The 21,207-nt window shown below is 38.3% G+C and overlaps 1 protein-coding gene across 1 annotated transcript in view; it reads left to right on the plus strand.

Moving 5' to 3' along the window:
* The first annotated feature begins 16,638 nt into the window (after positions 1-16,638).
* LOC139710348 (RNA polymerase I-specific transcription initiation factor RRN3-like) overlaps positions 16,639-21,207 on the plus strand; it is a 43,814-nt gene continuing 39,245 nt past the window's right edge. The window contains exons 1-6 of the mRNA XM_071622272.1: positions 16,639-16,647; positions 17,113-17,202; positions 18,420-18,567; positions 19,616-19,721; positions 20,252-20,321; positions 21,063-21,161. Coding sequence (XP_071478373.1) covers positions 16,639-16,647; positions 17,113-17,202; positions 18,420-18,567; positions 19,616-19,721; positions 20,252-20,321; positions 21,063-21,161 — 522 coding nt within the window. The remainder of the gene's footprint in view (positions 16,648-17,112; positions 17,203-18,419; positions 18,568-19,615; positions 19,722-20,251; positions 20,322-21,062; positions 21,162-21,207) is intronic.

Below are 21,207 nucleotides of genomic sequence, written 5' to 3' on the forward strand. Positions count from 1 at the left end.
GTGCGGATGATGCGGAAGTGATTGTACTCATTTATATTCGACACGATGCCAACCTAAAAATAAAAGATTGACCCGGAAAGAATTGCAACACTGTCACTGCTAGTGCGCCATCATTGGTGGTGGTGAGTATAACATTAACTCTCGAGTACTGCGGAAAATAATAGTTGTGACATCATTGACGAAAATAGAGACTATAGGTAAACTGTAAGTCCCCTTATTGGGCAAGCCGTCATTGTCAGCAAAAGCCCAACAATAAAAGCCGAACGTATTATTTTTAGTCGTCATTTTGGCCGATCTTGGTTTTGGTGAAAACAAGCTCAGAAGGGGTGCTACATTGTTCATTTCCCACAAACGGCAGTGACTTTATGTGACTTTCTCATCAGAAAAAAAAAAAATAACAATGATAAGTGCGATTCTAAACTCTATTTGCATGTTGACTTTCATGAATGAAATGAGATTAAACAAAGAATGGTATATAAGTTTGATTAAGATTAGACATAACATAAGAAGACCATATATTTTTTAAGTTACATAATGTTTTTGTGGAAAAGTCAATATTGTATTTTTGTTGTTGCAATAACCACCATAATGTTAATAACGATAAGGGCATTATGCCATCATTTTGCAACCCTCCAAATCGTTTATACAAATCAGGAGCACACCCTTCCGATCAACAACAACAATGACATTAATTGCATGGACGCACTTTTCTTTATACTTTTATATATGCCAAAAAAAAAGAAGAAAAGAAGTGAGACGAAGATTTGTGCTTATAGGTCAGTGGAAGACTTTGTTATGATAGGTACCGTCATGACATCCTCATCTCGCCGAATTGCACACGGTGTTGTGACCGTATACAACTTCTCATTACTTTGTGAAAACTAAGACTTAATAACTCCATAAACTTTCTTGGGATTATTTTAGGGACAATGTTGATGACACCTCCTCCACCATTCCGTTTGTCTAATATTTCTCGCACCTTTATCAAAAGTCAACTCTTGCAACTTCAGTTCAAATTTCATTTCTAAAATTATATCACGTAACTTCTTTCAAATACAGTAACGACAAAAAGTCAATTCAATATCAATACAAAATACAACTGTACGTAAACATTATACTGTATACTGTATTATGTTTAAAAACGGAAAAGAAAAATAACCAAGTATATAATGTAAACTATAGTAAACGACAAGCTTGCAAACACGTCGTGAGCCACTCGATAAATTTGAAGTACATTGTATACAAAAGAAGAAAATAGGCCTATCATAATGGGAGCACATAGAAACACACACGCGCACACACACACACACACACACACACACACACACACACACACACATACACACACACACACACACACAACGATCAAAATAACAAAAACATCGGGAAGGGACAGTTATATCAGGAACCAGGAAGGAGTAATGGAAAGGAAGCAGGAGTCCGTTGTGCGCAGCTCATTGATACAAAACAATTGCCGAACACTCTCCCCTTAATGCATTTACACCGTTTTGACAAAAACAGAAAATTATACGAAAAGCTAATTTAAAAAAACAATTATTCAAACTGGTTTTAAGATTATTATGTTTAAGATATTCAATTTGCATATTATAGAGTTGAATTGCACATAACATACATTGTAATAGTTCAACTTGAAGTTAAAAACTAACGTCCTCAATGCATACAATAAGAAATTCAGTATCGTAATTTTTGTCATCAATCTTTGTAAAGCTGTATCTTTACTAGGCTAATTTTAAGTGTCTATACGGATTCTAAAGTCGCATCTTCTTTCATTCCATTTTTTTAAGGCAAAAAAAAAGAAAGAAAAAAATCCACTCCTGTGGGTATGCCGTGTATGGCCAAGCATAGATTTTTTAGAAACATAATTATTCAAACAACACAGTTACAAAACATTTACAACCGGACACGAAATAAGGCGGTTGTTGAATTTTATATCTTTACTACCATCATGATCATGAATTGTGTGTGTGTTTGTTTGTTTGTTTGTTTGTTTGTTAGAAGTTGTTTTTTGGCTAAAAATAAAGTACAGCTCCACTTCATACATGACTTTCAAGTTGTGATGTGAAAATTAAAATAAAAAACAAATCGAAACAAAACAAACAAACAAACATACAGCACCATATAATGTTCAGTACGATTGCACATAAAGGCGTGAATTCGCAGTTTCCATTACATAAAAAAGAAGAACATCAAACAGAAACATCGTTGCCAAGCAACCATGCACAAATCACGCAAACGGGTGAGCAAGTGCTGTAATCATTAGGCTCAAACTGCTTGTAACATCAAAGTATTGCTCAGCGAACCCACACTATTTTGTCAATTTATCAGCAGCCCACCTCTCCTCCTCAACATGCTCAAATATATCTTGACCATGAAACAGGATTCTAAACGCCGACGAATACCCATGTAGGGGCCTACCTAGAGAACCAAGAACTCACAAATGCAAGATCTTATAAGATACTTATCACCGGCCCTTTGGCAACACCCGTTGCTACATATCTTGGAATTCTTAGCACTTGTTTTTATTCGTACATTAATAATCCGTTCGATATTGTGATCTATATTCATTAATTTATTCAGTCATCTATCCATCCTTGCATTTACAACTTAAATTTGCTTATGCATTTTTATCAATTCATTCATCAATCTACCTAGCTATTTATCTGTCTATCATTTTCTTCATTATTCACGTTAGGAGTATAATCTAAATGATTATGCGATGTATTAGACTCTTTAAAATATTGTTTCGCTGTCTCATCACTACACATCCCATCAACCGAGATATTTAAGTAGTTTTCGTTCTAAATGTAAATCATGTTGTGTGTGCGCGCGTTTGTGCACATAGGGCCTACTTGCGTGAAACAGAAAGACAAGCTGAAAGAGAGAAGGGGAGAGGGAGAGAGGACTTTTTTTTTGGGAGGGGGGGGGGGGCATCACACTATCGCAATGTATGTGTCAAAGAAAATAGGCCTAACGTGTGTTGTTGTTTTTTGTTGCCTATTTCCTCATGTTGCGTTGTTGATAAGTGGGCGTCAGCGAATTGGCCTATCGTGCCGATTCTGATGAACGTATAGTTTTAGTATGACTACAGCAGGGAGGTGGTCCGCCTCCCTGATTACACAGATACGGCAAAACACATTTAGGCCTACATTATGCGTGTTACTAGTATTTCAAATCGTTGCGAAATACTTTTGGTCGGTGTTGCCGCTGTTCTTGTTTGTGTGTGTGTTGTGTGTGTGTTACGTTCAAACTTTTTGGATGAGCCTCGTCTACTAACAGCTCGCCCTGTAATTATCGAGGCCATCATTGGTTGTTTCGACACCCTAGAATTATGTTCCCATAGTGTTGTTTTGTTTTGTTGCGGTTCACGGGGGTGGGGTGTAGTTCTGTTGCTTTGGTGGTGTATGGGTAATTTTCATCATTTTTTTCATAATATTATCATTGTTCATAACAGTATGCTAAGGCATAACCCCGGGGCGGGGCGCTGTACGGGTTGGGGTCGCTGTAGTCTGGCTTCCAGACCCTCTGCCCATACTATTTCGCTATCCATGATATTGACGCCCTCAACGTCGAAAACTAGTATAGTTTAAGTTGATTTTCTCGCGCAGAGGGTCTGGAAGCATTCGTCTTGGAGTTAATGGATTCCGCCCGATTTTGGGCGGAATCCATAAATCTGTCAGCGCTCCCGTCCTCTGAAGCGCGAAATTCGAATTATCCTGCTCAGCGTGTTATCAGAGCCGGGTGGTGGGAGGACTCTCCCTACTACCTGTGTGTTGGCATTGCGGCGTGTGTGTACCAATAGTGTGGATGATGTATACTGTAGTATGCAGGATGAGGGTGATGGTATACATTCAGGGAGGCGTATATTATTCTACCTCTCTGCACACGAACATTCGGACTTTTCTAAGATCTAAAGTAAGGTCGGATGGAAGAATCGGCAATCGTAGACAGTGTGTACTCCATGATGTGTATTCCTAAAAGTTTTCGATGTTTTTGATTGTTACTCACGTTTTTTCCTGTTTACTACTATAGATGCGTACAATGGTCAAGTGAACTATATGTTTCCAATAATTTTGTGTCATTGTGTCTATCGACGAAATCAAAAATCACATATCCTTGTTACTTATGTTATAAGCTCAATGAGGAATAGGTGTCCAAGGAAGATTTTTTTTTTGTTTCTTCATTTGTGCTGGGTTTATTTTTTTTCCAACTAATGTAGGGCCTATAGTGCAATACAATCAGTAAAGTTAACAATTGCGAACCACATTTCCCTTCCTTCCTTTACAAAGTATCTCAATCCCAGTATTTTAATGCATAACCATCTGAGTCGCAGTTCTCGTTTCCACTATGTTGTCTAATGGATTTCTTTTGTAGGCTCGACTTGGGGAAACCAGCAACATTTTTTTTTACCTTTTTTTTTAAGTAGGCCTTATGAGTATGAATGTAAAAACCGGTCTAATTTGACTACTAGTATACTGAATCCTACAAATAAAGCAAAATTCACGGATCTTTGACCAATGAAAACATACAAAATGGATGCATATTTTGATAGAAACTGGCAATTTCAGATACACATTTTTTTTTTCTATTTGATTATGTGATATTGAGTTCACTTCAATGATTTAATCTTAAAGGGTGTGTACAGTTCTGGTCGTGGTGAGGATATAGCTTTGAACGTTTTGCGAGATATTCAGAAACCTTCTCAGTTCTAAGGGGTATCAAAAGTTTATTCGATGAAAATCGGTTTTGAAATGGCCGAGATAACCAAAAACAAGGTGAAACAAAGAGATCCTAATAAAGTTGTGGCATGTCGCCTTTTATTATTAGCACTTTTTTTTTGGATATCTCAGCCATTTGAAAACCAATTTTCATCAAATAAACATTGAATCCTTCTTAAAATTACATGCTCTTTCATATTTCATAAGAGGCTTTTCATTATCTCACTGAGGAATGTTCAAAAGATGAATGCCCACCTCAACCAGTACTGTACAGTCCTTTTATAGGTGCTATTTATAGACGTGGAATGCAATCATCAGCTCAATGTAAATGAACATTATCTGAGGTCCCAAATCTTTCCGACATTCATCAATGGCGGCGAATTGGTGCTCAAATATCCAAATGAACAGCATCAACAGTGAAGTATTTTAATTTGGTTTTTTTTTTTTTTGGGGGGGGGGAGGGGGATGGTTTGGGTTTTTTTCAGAGAGAAGAAGTTAACAATTCATGTAGACATTATTGTTGTTGTTGTTGTTGTTTTAAAGAACGAAAGAAGAGAGAGAGAAAATGGGGCCCTATACAAATAATTCGCCCCAGACAGCACTTAACAAAAAACAAACATTATAAATCTTAGAGAGATATAGTTATTGTTCTCATGATATCAATGATCATTTTCGACGAACAATGAAAACTCTAAAGAGGTTTCCCAAATCAGGTATCCGGAATTGTGAGTCTCAAAATCAGGCATCTTTGTGGATGAAAAAATTGAGGCCCTCTAGAAAAGCAAAACAACAACAACAACAACAACAAAACCCTGCAAGTATAATAGACTTGATTGTGGCGATATTGATTGATGCACAACGCCTTCCGCTGTATTTGTTCGTATAATCGATAACGTTAAACTCATACTTAAGAGTCAGAACGATGAGATACATTACAAAAACACATACAATTTCTCCATCTGAAAAGCATAGTGCTTCCACATGCTCTGTAAAATATGTCGATGACAAGCTATTATTATTGCATAAGGCAGGCTAATATTCGGAGAAGAGCTATGATTCAATTATGACCTGTGCACGGGAAAAATATAAAAAAATTTTATTCAAGCTAAAAGTATCTGAATTGGACATATTATATTCTTTAATTTTTTTTCAATGCTTTCATACGTATAATTCTCATTGTTATAATTCGTTACGTTCCGAACAAAGTTCGCTAATGCGAATGATTAAGTTCATTATTCCGAAAGTTTGTCAGTGCTGAAATGTAATAAGTTTCGTGAATCAAAAATTTATGATTAATCCCAAAATGAATGCAGAGCCGTAATTCTCCAGAAGGTTTGTTGATCAGATCACGTTATTCGGAATGACGAACATTATTCAATAGCATCAGATGATATTGAATAATGTTCCTTATTCCGAAAAACTTAATTAGGTTCTTTATTCCAAAGTTTCGTTTATCCCAAAATGAATGAAGGGTCGTTATTCCAAATGCGCGTCAATCTGGTGATGAAATAGGATTCGTAATTCCGAAAATAAAACATGTTTTATTTTTCAGCGAAATGCGGTGTTGTTATTGTTAAGATTAATATTACGCAATGAAATTTAAGGGAAGAGCGCTGGAATACAATTGGAATTTTGGATTGCATTATTGATAGAAAACGAATATTTCCTCTTCTTGCTCCGTATCCCACCTTTCCCATATACTCTATAGCCAACATCGTCATCGGGATGAACCATTCTTTGCCACATTCACCATTCAATTATCGGAATCAGGAATGTAACAACATCAATATTTACAAAAGGTCACACAAGTGCTCGGTTTTCCCACCTCCCTGGTTATACCACCTATATGGCCTACATGCTTACATCCTATAGGTCCAAGGAGCATATCAACTATATAAAGACATGCATATGGTGAAATGGAGAAGTTTGTCGTCGAGGGATTAAAAAGCAAAAATTACAGGATGGAGACCAAAATTAATAGTTGGTTGTGGTGTGCCATAGTACCGAACTTATTTCTGTTCTCTACTTATCTACACTCAATTTTCATTTTGCATTGAATGAGGTAATAAAAGCAGCCAACTTGCGTTGCTTCTTATATATAGAAATAAAAAAAAACAATTAATAGTCTTACGATGGGGAGATAATTGTCTCTAAACATATCATTTGTCATAAACTTGGCACCTGTTTCTTTTATAGAAAGTTTATTATGATTAACTAATATGGACGGGTCTCTGATAATATGAAAAACAATGAAAAAAAAAGTACATGAGCATCTTTTGAGAATTTGAATTTTGGCCGTTAATTTTGTTGCATGATGACCTTGGGAAACGAAGTCTTTCAGCTGAAAATATCCAAAACCAAGCTGCAATGATAATTCATTATGATTGCACTGTATACGTCCACTTAATATATGCCAGCAATGAACCATGTTAATTGCGACTTAAACTAAATAATTAGTATTCTTTCTTGCATATATACCCATGGATGTTCTTAGCAAAACAAGGCTTTTTAAGGGGGGGGGGGGCATAATTGCCCCGAAGCGCATCATGCTTCAAACAATGGCCTTCTGTCAAAGAAATATTTTTTTTAATTATTTGTTTCATTATACATAACCACTTCAGACAAGGTTTTTATCATCAAGTGACTTTATGAAAAATAAATTGGAAATGAATAGATGTGGCTCTTATCGCGCGTTCTTTTAAAAACTGGTTCCCCTATAGATGCTATAATTGCTAAATGAATGGATGTTGGAGCATATAGTGGTAAGAAGTGACCTTGTACAGCTATCAAGCGGGCTATTTCAAGGGATAGAAGATGCCGGTGTATGGAGACATCTTATGTTGAGGGGCCACAATACCCCAGCTCACCTATGCATGCAAGTGTACTTCATTTTTCTTGTGTGTGTTCATACATATCCCGATGTTATTATCTTGGTGATTATCATAATTTTATGTGTGAGATGAAGAAATAAACAATATCGTTATATTTTTAAGTTTAGTCAGTTGCCGCAATGTTTCCACGAGAGGGACACGATATAAGAACTGATCGGAAGAGCACGTTGCTAATCATCTGTTTCTTTTTTATTCACTAGCTGCTATTAAGTTATAGAAAGAAGGGTCTCAACTGAACGTATTCATCAGCAAACACGAACATAAAAAATACATGTACATAGAATAAAACATTCATATCACATGGGCCGCCCACCCACAACTCATCTCCACATACAAAGTTTTTACAAAAAATTTTGCACAATACTCGATCTGCTGCACTTTCTTTTTTCGACTTCATTTTTCGCTCTTTGGATGCCATGTGTCTTGGGCATGGTGTATAGCTCCGTGCATAGTGTGGATATAGTGACTAAATAGGCCCTATAAGAAACAGGATTATCGCACCAGAAAACCTTTCCATGCAGTAAACAGTGCATGGAAATACTCCACGGACAGTGGATGCATGCATGTAATGTATATGGAGAGTGTCCTTGGGACCTCTGGGTGAGGATGCAGGGGTCACTAACGTGACCTCTTCCTTATTACGTAATGACAGAATGATCGCCCTCGCTCACTGGGGGTAAATTTAGGCTCCTCCCACTTGAAGCGAATGTGCCCAGACCCTTTGCCTTCGGCAAAGGCGGCGACTTCGTCGCGGGGCGGCGACTTCGTCGCCGCGGAGTCCAGTTGGCAAAGGGTCTGGAAACCAGACTAGGGTCGCTGGTGCGGTTAGCTATGGCATATTGATACTTGATAGCATAGTTATGGCTGACAACCGCATAAATTAAGGTGCCATTAGAGCATGCTATTACACACACGCACACACATACACAGACGCACATAAATACACATAAAAAATACGTGTAGTGACAGCATCCACATTTTTTGTTCCAAATTACAGTAAACATTATTGGCATTTGTTGCATGTTTTTATTTGTTTTGGGTAAGCAGCTGTCAAGCTCCACCCACTGATGGCGGTCAGTTAGATTATACTTCTTTCTTATCGGACTAGTAAATAGAAGGGTCATAGGCTAATGAAAACGATGATGATAATAAGACTACTTTTTGTATCTAATTCGTGATGTATATGTTCAGATAAGAATGATACATCGCACTTGTATTTCATATGATTATCTTATGTTGATGTTGTGCTGACAGTTTTTTTCCCATCAAAATGTGACACTGATAGATTGAGTCAAAGTCAAAGTTAAAATTCACAGTGATGTGGCTGGTTGAGGATTTATGATTTAATCAAGAAAAAAAAACAGGTGATGGCAAACTATATTCAGTACTTTCTTCTTTAAAGTGCTTTTTTGTGGGAAGTTCCTTTACATATTAGTCTTTTATCAATCTAGATGTATAATCACACGATAATGAAATCATTTTTTCAAATAATTATTGATATCACAAGTCAGTTGTCATCAGTCTTTGGTGTCGATCAACTTCCATTGTCTAGTCTTTCGTCTGTTTGGCTACAATTATACTGGTAAATTGCATATCTCTATACATTATATTCTCCTAATACCAGGGGCGTCTATCCGGAGGGGGAAGCAGTTGCCCCCCCCCCGCCTCCCCACGAAAATATGGGGTGGGGGGGGGGGTCGGGGCAAACATATAATTTTGCACTCCCCCCCCCCCCCATAATTCCCGAGATGTGGAAAATTTTCTTGTCGTTTATTGATACTTGAAAACTGTTCAAATATTTTACTCAAAGTGTGCACCAGATTGCTGAATTTCAGTTCTGAAAATGCAAAATCTCCCCTAGGCGCGTAACATGGGAGGGGAATACCCCTCCCCCGTTTGGTCATTTTTCCATAAACTTATATAGTACACTTTTAGATTGACAGATTTCTGAATATTTTATCAAAAGTGGGGTTTGACACTTTTCCAAATTCCATTAAAAATATGTTTACGAGATATCATTTTCAAAATGCAAAAGATCCTTCGTATACAGGGTCGTCGATCCTGGAGGGCAAGGGGGAAAAGCATGTAATTTTGTCCCCCCCCCCAATAATTCCCAAAATAAGGAAATTTTTCTTGATTTTTTTATAGAAAACTGTCCAAATATTTCATCCATTTTATTGTGCGCCAGATCGCTGAATTCCAGTTCCAGGGAGGGGGATATTTTCTCCCACACCCTCACCCACTATATAGTTTCCCTTCAGTGGCAGATCTACCGGGGGGGGGGGGGTCAAGGTTTAAACCCCCTCCTTGGGTTGCCAATTAAAAAAAAAAAAGAAAGAACACACAAACAAACAACAAATAATTAATAAATTGTTTTAAGACCAAAATGAACATAAAGGCACTTTTCTTGTCTAAAATTTGTCAATTTCATAACTGAAAATGCAAAATGTCTAAATACATTGACAATATACATTATTATATCTATATACTAATATTAATTTATGAGTACATTTAGTGTATATAAAGATGGTAGCCTCGTGTCCTCGAGTGTGCCCCGTGGAACATAACTTTAGTAAACCCTACATTTGTCCTTTTCTTCTTTGCTTCCTAGTATTGTAAGAATAACTTTTATTGCTCGAACAATGCGATTACGTTTTAGCTTTTAATGAATACATTTCAGACGAATGACAAAGTGATAGTGGCTTGCTCGTTCTGTCCGCATACTTATAGTAAAATAAATAGTTTGCATAAGTTGTGATCATAGTCCTTCAGAGTGATTTTTTACTATGTTTAATTCTCTAGAAATTTGATTCAAATGCTCTATAAACGCGACTTTTATATTCTGTTTTTACAAAAAGTCCCTACCGTGTGAAGGGTATATTCCCCTCCCACACCCTCCCCCGCTCGGTCGTTTCGCTCCCTCGCCGAGGATCTCATATTACCGTCACATAAAATAATGTACCACCGTATGTTTTAATCATAGTCCTTCGCAATGATTCTTTCCACTGTTTAATTCCCTAGATTTTTGCTTTTAAATGCTCTATAAACGCGACTAATTTTGTACTCCTTTTTTTAGAAAAAAGTCACACCGCCACATGAATGTGCCCCCCCCAAAAAAAAACAAACAGTAGTGTTCCAGCGTGCAGCTCCCCCCCCCCAATTATTATTATTATTATTTTTTTTTTGGGGGGGGGGGGGAAGAAGAGAGAGAGAATTATAGGGCATGGAAGTATACGCTTAAAATCGCAAGCTGGCAACCCTAAATATGAAAAATCTCCCTACTGTGGGAGGGAGATACCCCCCTCCCACATCCTGCCCCCCCCCCCCCTCGCTCCCTTCGCTCGCAATACCTAGCTAAACCCCTGAAACCCCCTCCTTGGAAAAAAAGCTAGATCCGCCCCTGCCCTTCAATACATGCACGTCATGTACACTTTGGAGATAAAATTTCAGAATATTTTATCAAAGAGTGTGCACTATCTGTCAATTCCATTCAAATGAATTCAAAGGTTCCCTCATCCTCATATCCACTATATAGTTAGACCAGGGAGGTGGAAGCCCCTCCCTGGTTAGACTCTGCACACTTTGGGGATGACAATTCTCTGAATATTCGACAAGTATACGTGCATGAGATGGTTCTTATATTCAATTCTAAAAATGCAAAAGCTCCGGCGTGTGTGTGTGCTGTGTGTATGTGTGTGTGTGTGGGGGGGGGGGGGAGGGCCCATTGGGGGACTACCCCATCAACTTCCATTATACACTTAGTATACACGGTGATGTTGCACGCATGGAACAAGAGGTGATCGTGATCGTAGTCAATCACATATCTGTGAATATTTATTTTTCTCACTCTTTTGACAGGAAAAATTAAAAAAAAATCACCGAAAGTGAGTTCAGTGCCCCCCCCCCTCCCACACACACACTGTGTGATTATGTTTGCAATTTATCTAGGGTTTGTTGATAAAACACGAAATAATCAACGATGATATCACGTTACGGCAGACTGTAAGGATGCTTGAATCTCCCCTCAGATCAGGGAATGGATCACTTGGCATGAGGACGACTCGGTGCGTGTTTAATCCGAAGTGGAATACAGTTGGGCGACTTTGCTATGGACGAATCTATGCTAGGGTGAACATGACTGCTTACAACGTGCTCTCGAAACTTGCCGCATGTTGCTTTAATTGTGCATACGGTACATGTACAATATTTACGTGGGAGCGAGTGGCTGCGGAGTTGTGCTGGCAGCTGTTATCCAAAGGTAAAAAGCATGTCAGTAGCTGTTATGTATTCCAAGTGATAAATGACTTTCCAAGTGATGATTAACATTATAAGGCATCTTTATATTTATAATATATTAAAGAAAAACGCAACAGAAAACAGGGCTTGTCGCTCGACATGTCTGGCCTGGTGAACGAGTATAAGTTTAACGCTTTTTAACGTTAGTCCGAAATGTTCAGATCCATGTGTGTTGATCTTTGTATTTCACTGACTAGCACTGTAGCAGTTAAATCTAGACTCTAGACATAGTTTGGAAAGACTTCCATATGGATATGTACCCCCTCTATTTGATACACCTACATTGTACGTTGTTGTATGAGCTTCCTCTTAAGTCCGCATCTTAAGTGATTCAGACGGATTTCAGTGCTCACTTAAATTTTGTTTGAGTGGTGCTTGGTGCTTGGTGCTATGTCCGATTGCTTTGGTAAGTAAAAGAAATTTCTCATGACTTGGAGGAATTCTTTAAAGCGATAACCCGTCCTGTCTTTTCTTTCAGTTTTGCAGGAAGATGGAGAAGGGAAAGACACCGAAGAGGTCACTCAAATTGACAGAGAAAACCATCGAGGATGTGTTTGCGAGTTATAAGAAGGTATGAATGTAAAATTAAGGAAAGAGTTCCTTATGACAGTTATGTCCCATCCCCCCCCCCCACTAATTTGCACAAAATAAATAAATTACATTTTTTTAAAAACTAATAATGCACTTGTCAATGTAATGACGCACCCCACTACCCCCGGACATAGGTGCGTCATGGTCATTTTTTGACTGACCACACGGGGTTTTTGACAGACACCACAGTCACTTTTTTGACGGACAAAACACTGCAAGTGACGAACACCACAGTCACTTTTTTGACGGACAACACGTTGAAAGTGACGCACACCTCGGTCACTTTTTTGACGGACATCCTCGGTACATTTGACGCACCCCCGTAAATACTGAAACAATTTTTGCATACGTTTTATTCACGCAATTTCATTTTCTTTTGGTTCGTAAACATAATTTGTAAAAGTTTCGGCAAGTTTCCCTTACCATGGCCCTGTAAGCACCGTACCATCATTCACCGTACATCACGCTGCTGCTACGATATTCCGTACAGTAGTATGTATTCTGTGCATGCAATCCATACATGACAATCACATGTGTGCAGATGCGCTGTGTGTGCGCGGCCATTGCTAGTGCGGTGGATGCATACTGCTGCAGCGCAGGTACACACCACGCCACGGCATTCCCGCGATAGCGAGTAACTACATACAGCCTAGTCGCTGTAATAATATTACGTAGAGATTCGCACAGCTAACAGCGTCGCACGTCTGGTCGGGCTATCCCGCGAGCAGAAAATGGCATGCTGCAGGCAGTTTCTTCTGCTGCCGCTTCTTTTACTGTCAAGAATTCGCCTTTGTCACCACAGATTTCATGGGTTTGTTGGAGGGAAAATGTAAGGAGAAAGGGTGGCTTTTAAATTATGTGCTTGCCAGATTCTGGCAAGCATTTTTCCCTCTTATTCCAAAACACTTCCCGAATTTGATTTTCACTTGCCGCGGGACAGCACTCACTGTAATTTCACTCGCGGTACGTGTATCCGGTACTGGTAGCGTGCAAAAATGCGTGCAGTTTTCCATCGCCAAGTGACGTACCAGGCGCACCCCTCGGTTTAAAATAATGCGTGTTATTTTCCATAGCCAAGTGACGTACCATGACGCACCCCTCGGTCAAAATTTTGACCGATAATGATGGGATTTTGACGCACCCCTCGGTCAAAAATTTGACGGACAAAGCTGGTAAAATGACGAACACCTGGGTCACAAATTTGACGGACCAAACGAGGAAATGACGCACCCATGTCCGGGGGTAGTGGGGTGAGTCATTACATTGACAAGTGCATAATAAACCAACTGAAGGTTATGCCATTTATGGGAAGACTTCCTTTTGAGACAGCCACCCATTAGGGTACACGGGACCCCTGTGATTAGGGTTAGTGTTAGGGTCAGTATTAGGGTTTAAAATAATATGAAGGCTTTGTGGCCGGTGGTTGTCATAAAATTTTAATTTAAACATATTGTAATAAGATCTTTGATATTTTCCATTAGTTTGTGACAGGGCTGTAAAGTTCAGAAATATCCTCCAGCAATGCTGCGAACAAATTAGTGTGTGTGTGTGTGTGGGGGGGGGGGGGACATAAGGAGCTCTTTCCAAAATTAATGATGGAGTTATGGGTAGGACTAGACTATGTGTAGCTGCACAACCATTAGTACACTTAGAAGAAAGTTGTGTGTGACCTGTCAGCATACAGAGAAAAGAAGAAATAGATTTTCAATTGAATGATATCAATCATTGGTATGATTACACGTACCGGTATCTGATTATATTTGCTGGGTATTCAAGGAAACACAGTCCGTAAAAAATCACTGTATTTCATGGGTTTACTCCACATTTACAAATTTGTACACAACTGCTCATGAAAAAGGCCAAATGAAACATTTAATTACATTGTCATGTTGATGTTGGTTGTCAATACTAATAACTATAAGATACTGATTTTGTTTCTGTTGTTTGATTGAAGAAAAATAACCTACTGTTAAAGGGATCGTATAGTTTTGGTTGAGACCTAATTTCAGGTTTGTAACATTTTTTGGTGAGGTAATGAGGAACTCAAAGAGCGTGTAATTCCATGAGGAATTCAACGTTTATTTGATGAGAATTGGTTTTGAAATGGCTGAGATATCCAAAACAGAGCAATTCTAATAAAGTGTGGGACCCACCTTTTATTGTGATCGCTTTGTTTCACTCTGTTTTTTGATGTTTCAGTCATTCCAAACCCGATTTTCATCAAATAAACTTTGAATTCCTCTTAAAATGGTATGCTCTGTACTATTTCATAAGTGTTTTCTTGGTATCTCGCAAAAAGTTAAAGCACAATTCTCATCTCCACCAATACTGTACCATCCCTTTAAGGTGCTGATGTGATACACTAAAAAATTAATATGGGTCTTTTCTGTCTTTTGAACTCCAATCCTTTAGCCTTTAAGTGAATATACTCTTGTAGAAAGACTGAAGGTTGAGAGTACACATACAAATTTGTATTTGTTGAATAGAATGTGCGAAGAAGCATCTACTCTCTATTTTAAAGACAACTTTTTGTTGCTGTGGTGTAATGAATCAAATTAGCAAAATTTTATACTGAGGAATTTATATTTATAGAAATTATACCCCCATTCCACACAGGGGCGAGACCTCTAAAAGACCATAAAAATTAGCAGATCTCATAATGATAGTTCAGTTTAACATTTAGTGATCTTTGAGGTGCTTCATGAGTCCTAAATGATCTTTCAGTGAATTTCATGGTATCCATGGCCTCCCAAAATTGTTGAAATGGTTCAAAATGGTCTTCCAGCGGTCTTTCGAGATCAATCAGTGGTCTTTCAGTGCCTCAGTCTTTCAGCAATCTCTCAGTGAGCACACAGGGACTTGATGGTACTAGTCTTTTAATTATCTTTTGACAGTCTCTGAAGTTGTGCCACATGTTTGGAGAAAGATTCACAGAAAGATTATTGAAAGATCATTGAGGGGCCATTGAAAGACTAGGGCTCTCGGAGATCTTGATTGATCTCTTGAAGATCTCAGGGAGTATTTCAAATGATCTTTCAGTGATCTCCCAATAGTCTTATTGGTCTCTCAGTGAATGTTTGGCAATGTTCGAGGTCCCACACAGAGATCTCTCAAACATTTGTTGGAAAATTACTTTTTGGCCTTTCAATCAAAGATCCTACACTCCATAAAGATGATCAACTCTCCCGATTTTACACGGCCGCTGGTGAAACAGAAGTGGCTGCTGCCCGCTAGCGTTGAGCAGGTATAGAGTGAACAAGCGATAACCTTTTGCAAAAAACTGCTGCCAATAATTTGTGGAGGTGCCAGTCACAGCAGGTGTAGCGACCTGCGAGCGGAGCTGAGGACCTACACAAACATATCGGGAAAGTACAGCTCACCTGGAAACTTTCCCCGCTCAACGCTTGTTGGCGCACTCCTTAAAAATCCCACAATTCTAAGCGGCAGCGTTTCACTTTTCGACTGAGAGTTGACCATCTTATAGTGTGTAGGATCTTTGTTTCAATGATCTGTCAAGGGTTTTCTAGAGCCATTCCAAACAGACACTATTTTATCTGATCTTGAAGAATTGTAAGAGATCTTGCCCCTTTTGGGTCTCTCAGTGGTGTCTCAAGGGTCTGCATTATGTGGAATGGGATGTTACCACGAGTAATGCATTAATTGTTTTATTTTTGTATTCTTTCACTGTTCGCCCAGGGACGCTCGTCATCTTACCAGAAGCTCCTAGAGAGGTTACCCAGCACCTTCATTAAAGTGAGTAGCAAGAACCCGTTTTTGAGGTTGTATTCCTCATTTCTTTGGCATCAGAGATGGTTTCATGGAAAAGAAGGTTCATATGAGCATTAAAAACTCATGACTTGTCTGGTTGATTCTTTGCCATTATGGTACTCACACATGAGATCGTTTCAATAATGTGTTTAAATTCTATGCATGCTTTGTTCACAAAAGTTACCCTGAACAACCACAAAGCTTGCTGTAGGCTTGCCCTACCTAGCAAAAACTAATTGAATTTCTGCCTGAGGAGCTTAAGCGGAGGGAGCAGGTGAATGAAATACTCCATTACAAGAACATAGGGAAAGAAATATCCATGATTTGTAATACATGATAGAAATGACCTTAAAGAAATGGGAGTGGTCTGTTACCTTACTGCTAGACCAGCCTATAGGTGGACATAAAGTTTAACACACTCTTCGCCAATGCCAATTTCTGTCTGGAGAGCATTTTAAAAGAGGATGCCCCCTTTCATGGGAAGGGGATGAAGTTACTTCTTTCTTGAAAAAGAAAAAAGAAAACAGAAAATGATTTCCCCAGACTCTGAAAATACTCCTTGTAAGTATTGTTCATTTGGGCAAGGGTATTTGTTTAAATAGTGGCTGTTGAAACGATACTTCAATTGAAGTGAACTGTAATTGTATAATTTTTTTGGTTGTCTTTAGTACTTATGAAAGTGAGGTGGCCTGATAAAAAGGTCTCCTTTTTAATCACCAAAGATTGCAGAAATTTTGCTCTTGAGGTGACCTTTTATGTCTCTTCATTCCTTCTCTTCTTCTTTTTGTTTTCCTCACTTTCTCTCTCTCTCTCTCTCTCTCTCTCTTCAGGGACCAGAGTTGTTGTACTGGTTGAAGCAGTTCCAGGGTTGCGTGTCTCTGCTTGTCAATGAATATGAAGCCCTCGTCAGGGCCATTCTGGTGAGGATGCCAACATCTCTGCCCAACCTTTCATTTCTGTTTTCTACCCATCACTCTATTCTTTAACCCTATGCCCTCTGTGGGCTTTATGACCATGTCACATCCAAGTTTTTGTGTCAGTAATCAAGTCAGTTATGAAAAAAAAAAATGAATGCCTCCAAACTTTTACATCCGTGCGGGAATAGAAATGGATGAGATGATGTGAGTATGAGGGTTTAAAGGGAGGATATAGTTGTGGTTGAGATGGGGGTTTCAGGTTTTAACTTTTTGCAAGATGATTAGAAGCCACATATGAAAATATTAAGGAGCATACAATTGTGAGAGGAATTCAAAAGTTTATTCAATGAAAAGTAGTTTTGAAGTGGCCGATACAAACACAAAAACAGAGTGGTCCTAATAAAAGGTGGGTCCCACCTTTATTAAGACCACCTTGTTTTACTTTATTTTTGAACATCTCAGCCATTTCAAAACCAATTTTCATCAAATAAACTTTGAATTCCTCTTAGAATTCCTAGCTCATTTGTATTTCATAAGAGATTTCTCATTATCTCACAAAAAGTTTGAAACCCAAAGCGCCATCTCCACCAAAACTGTACCGTCCCTTTAAACTCTAAAGAGAATTACAAGCTACTGAGCATTTTTTCCATCTGCCAAGAACTTTTCTCAAAAAGCAGTTGAAATTGCAACAAAAGCATGAAAGAGGCAGTGCAGATATTCTGCCCAGTTTTGACGTCACATAATCAGCATTTGAAACATTTCAAACCTACTTATACACATCAAGCCATTCTTATTTTTACCAAACAGATTTGATCAAATATGGTCATTGTCAATCAGTTGTGTGTGTGTATGAATGTGTGTGTGTGTGTTTTGTTGTTGTTGTTGTTGTTTTTTTCTTTCTTTTTTAGTGAATGTTTTATTCATGCATTGATCAAGAAAAAAATCATGGAGTGGAATCACTTATGAATTGCTTGAAAAATGTTTATGATTATTTCTGTATGATTATGTTACTGAAAAAAAAAATCAATGAAGGACATCCCGTGAACAAGTGAATGAATTTGATCATCATATGAAGTTTGACAAGCTACAGTGATCACAACTGAGTACTTGTTCCAGTATTACTACAGTTAGTAGGACAGTCACACATTGATGCAACAAATTCATTTTTTGATAATGTCAAAATGTGTGTGACAAATTCCTGTACAATCCCTTACACACAGCGTGTCAATTGGTTCAGCTATGATGGGGAGGTCAAAGGTCAGTACCAGGCTCTCCTCGTGAACCTGGTCTCGGCACAGCCCATCTACTTGACCAGAGTACTGACCACTCTCGTTCGGCACTTTGCCCCAGAGACAGATCCGTCAACTGGTATGTTTCTTGTTCTTGCCATATTTTGTATGTTTTTTCGACATTGAAGGAAGAAAATGTGTTTTAACAATGATCTATTTGTTTTTTACCTTTCATATAGCATGCTTAGTATGTGCATTTTTTCTGTTTTTAAGGAAAATATGAGTTTGATATTCAAAAATCTTTTCTACTGTGCATCCACGTTCTCTGAATCATTGGTATGCTGACACGAGAGACGCTTCCTAATGTTCACTCCAAAAGTATCTTCTTGTTTCTTTGTATGCTTCCGTAAGTGCCTTTCTACTTTCTGGGCCCTGTTGTTTAAAGGTAGGGGATACCTTTTACAGACCTCCCAAAATGCAGCAAAACATTAAATATGAACCTCAGGGGGCTTGTTTAGGCCATTGCTGAGAAATTTGGAAGTCAACAGTTATCTACAATTTGAATAATGCACAAACTCAACTACTCAGTAGTTCTATGTGTCAGCCACACTTCAGCCTTTTTGTTGCAGTCTTCTGTATTTTTTATCTATAAACACAAATCTAAAAGTATGAGAGCTGATGTAATAACATATAGAGTGTGTGGCAAGAATGTGTATAGAAATGTTTGTAAGTTTTGATGAACTTTCTTCACAAAATATTCATGATGGACACACATGCAGTGCATGGGTCTACAAAGCTAGCCTAGTATTGTACTGGAATTTACGGTGAGCCCCGAAAAAAATTCAATTCAAAATCTAACGGTCAATAAAAATGTACTAAATGCTACCTTCCACTTTCAATACTTTATGGGAGTTTCTAAAATGATACTCTCTTCAACATACCACTGTATTTATACAACTCTTCATTTGAGGCATGCAAATGGGATTCCCTACCTTTAAAAAGATGCTATCAAACACAAGTCAGAAAATCAAATATAAGTCAGGTATCAACCAATCAGAACTGAATATTTAGAGATGTATGACTGAGGTTTTTTACATATTTTTTAATCTCATTTTTCATACAATGGGGCCCTGGTTTCCTTGAAATGTCATTCATCCATTTCTCCTCTATCCGTTATTTTTTGGTAGCTGCTGACACTTGCGTGAGCGAGGATTCTGCGCACCACCGGGCACAGTTGGAGAAATTCAGCTTTGTCCACGAGACTCTGCAGGAGTTGCAGAAGATCGTTCCCCTGTGAGTATGTGGTCACGTGGACATATAGGACAAGAGAAAATAAATTTTAATTGAATGATGAAAGGCTGATAATCAGTTCATATTTTGTTTCCCTCTGATAGCAAATGAAATATTAGACTCACTTAAATGGAAAAAGATGCTCCTTAAAAGGAATTCTTTGCTTTCTTAGAGACAATACAAACAATTTGGGTAGCTTTTTTTTTCCCCACATAGAAATAATGTCTTTCATTTTCAGAGCTTAAAAATTTAGTACTGTTTGCCTGTATAAACTAGTTATCACACATAACACTACTTTTTTCTTCTTTTTTTTTTTGGATAAATTAGACGTATAGATTCAGTCTGCAAAAGAAATTATCAGTATGTCTGTGACAGTGAGATTAGATGACTAGTTTCCAAATTGTTTGTACTGTCATATTAGGTATTATATTTGAGAAAACCAAGAGAAGAGTACCGTGGAGATTAATGCCTGTGATTTGTAGCACTGACCCTAGTATAAAGGCCTCTCTTCTGTAATGGCTTTGCTTTTCCAGACTTCCAAAGTATCTCCTGTCCGTGCTGTCCGAGCAGTTCCCGCTTGCGAGACATTCGGGGTACATTCAGGTAAGTTTCCACCAGTTTCGGTGGGTGGCCCAATCTGTGCATTGACTCTTGATCATTCATAGACCCAATGAGAGATAAGTAATTGAGCATGCCTAGGCCATTAAGTCATAGTGGAATTTGCTGCAGACAGTATAACTATTTTATTAAATTGGCAACTCCAACTTTCATTGTATTCTGTAAAAGTGAAAATTTTTGCTGGAGTAATTTTTCGTGCTTGGCCAAGTAAGATGAGTTCCGCGTGTTTTAAATTCCGCAGAATCAAGACATGAACTACTGGAACATATAGCAAGCAAAAATATTTGCATGCTTTTATTTTCGTGCTGGTTTCTATGTAGTTGCGCAAAAATTTCAACTCCGCAAAAATTTCCACTTGTACAGCATCTCATATCAGAGAGAGTTTGTTGGAACTGGTTACATCCATTTAATTAAGTCTACAAAAAATGAGAAGGAAAGTTATCAAAAGTTGGCAAATTAATGCAAGAACACAATTGTACCTCTAAGAATGTTGCCAACTTAGGAATAATGAATTTAGCAATCGAAGGGCTTTTGGGAAATTTCTGCAATTAAAACATATAGTTATATATATGAACAACAAGGACTTCAATGAAAGATAGAATTTTACTCTACCGTTTGGAACACAAACAATGAACATCATAAATCATGATATCACCACCAATCCACAGAAATTTGGTTATGGGACCTTGTTGGGTTGATTAATCGATGCCCCCTGGTTGCTCTCAGGAATGGTACGTGAGGAACCTGCTCCAGCTCAGCAGGTACCAGCCAGAGCTCTGCTGCAGTATCCTGGAGATTGTTGTCCACCGCCTCCTGGAGATTGATGTGAGTTTTTCTCCCATCTTTAAATTGATGATACCTGCCCCCCCTT

This window comes from Diadema antillarum, unplaced genomic scaffold (assembly GCF_040938485.1).
Source record: "Diadema antillarum isolate AM-2024a unplaced genomic scaffold, OU_Dant_1.0 seq00001523_RagTag, whole genome shotgun sequence".
Lineage (NCBI taxonomy): Eukaryota > Metazoa > Echinodermata > Echinoidea > Diadematoida > Diadematidae > Diadema > Diadema antillarum.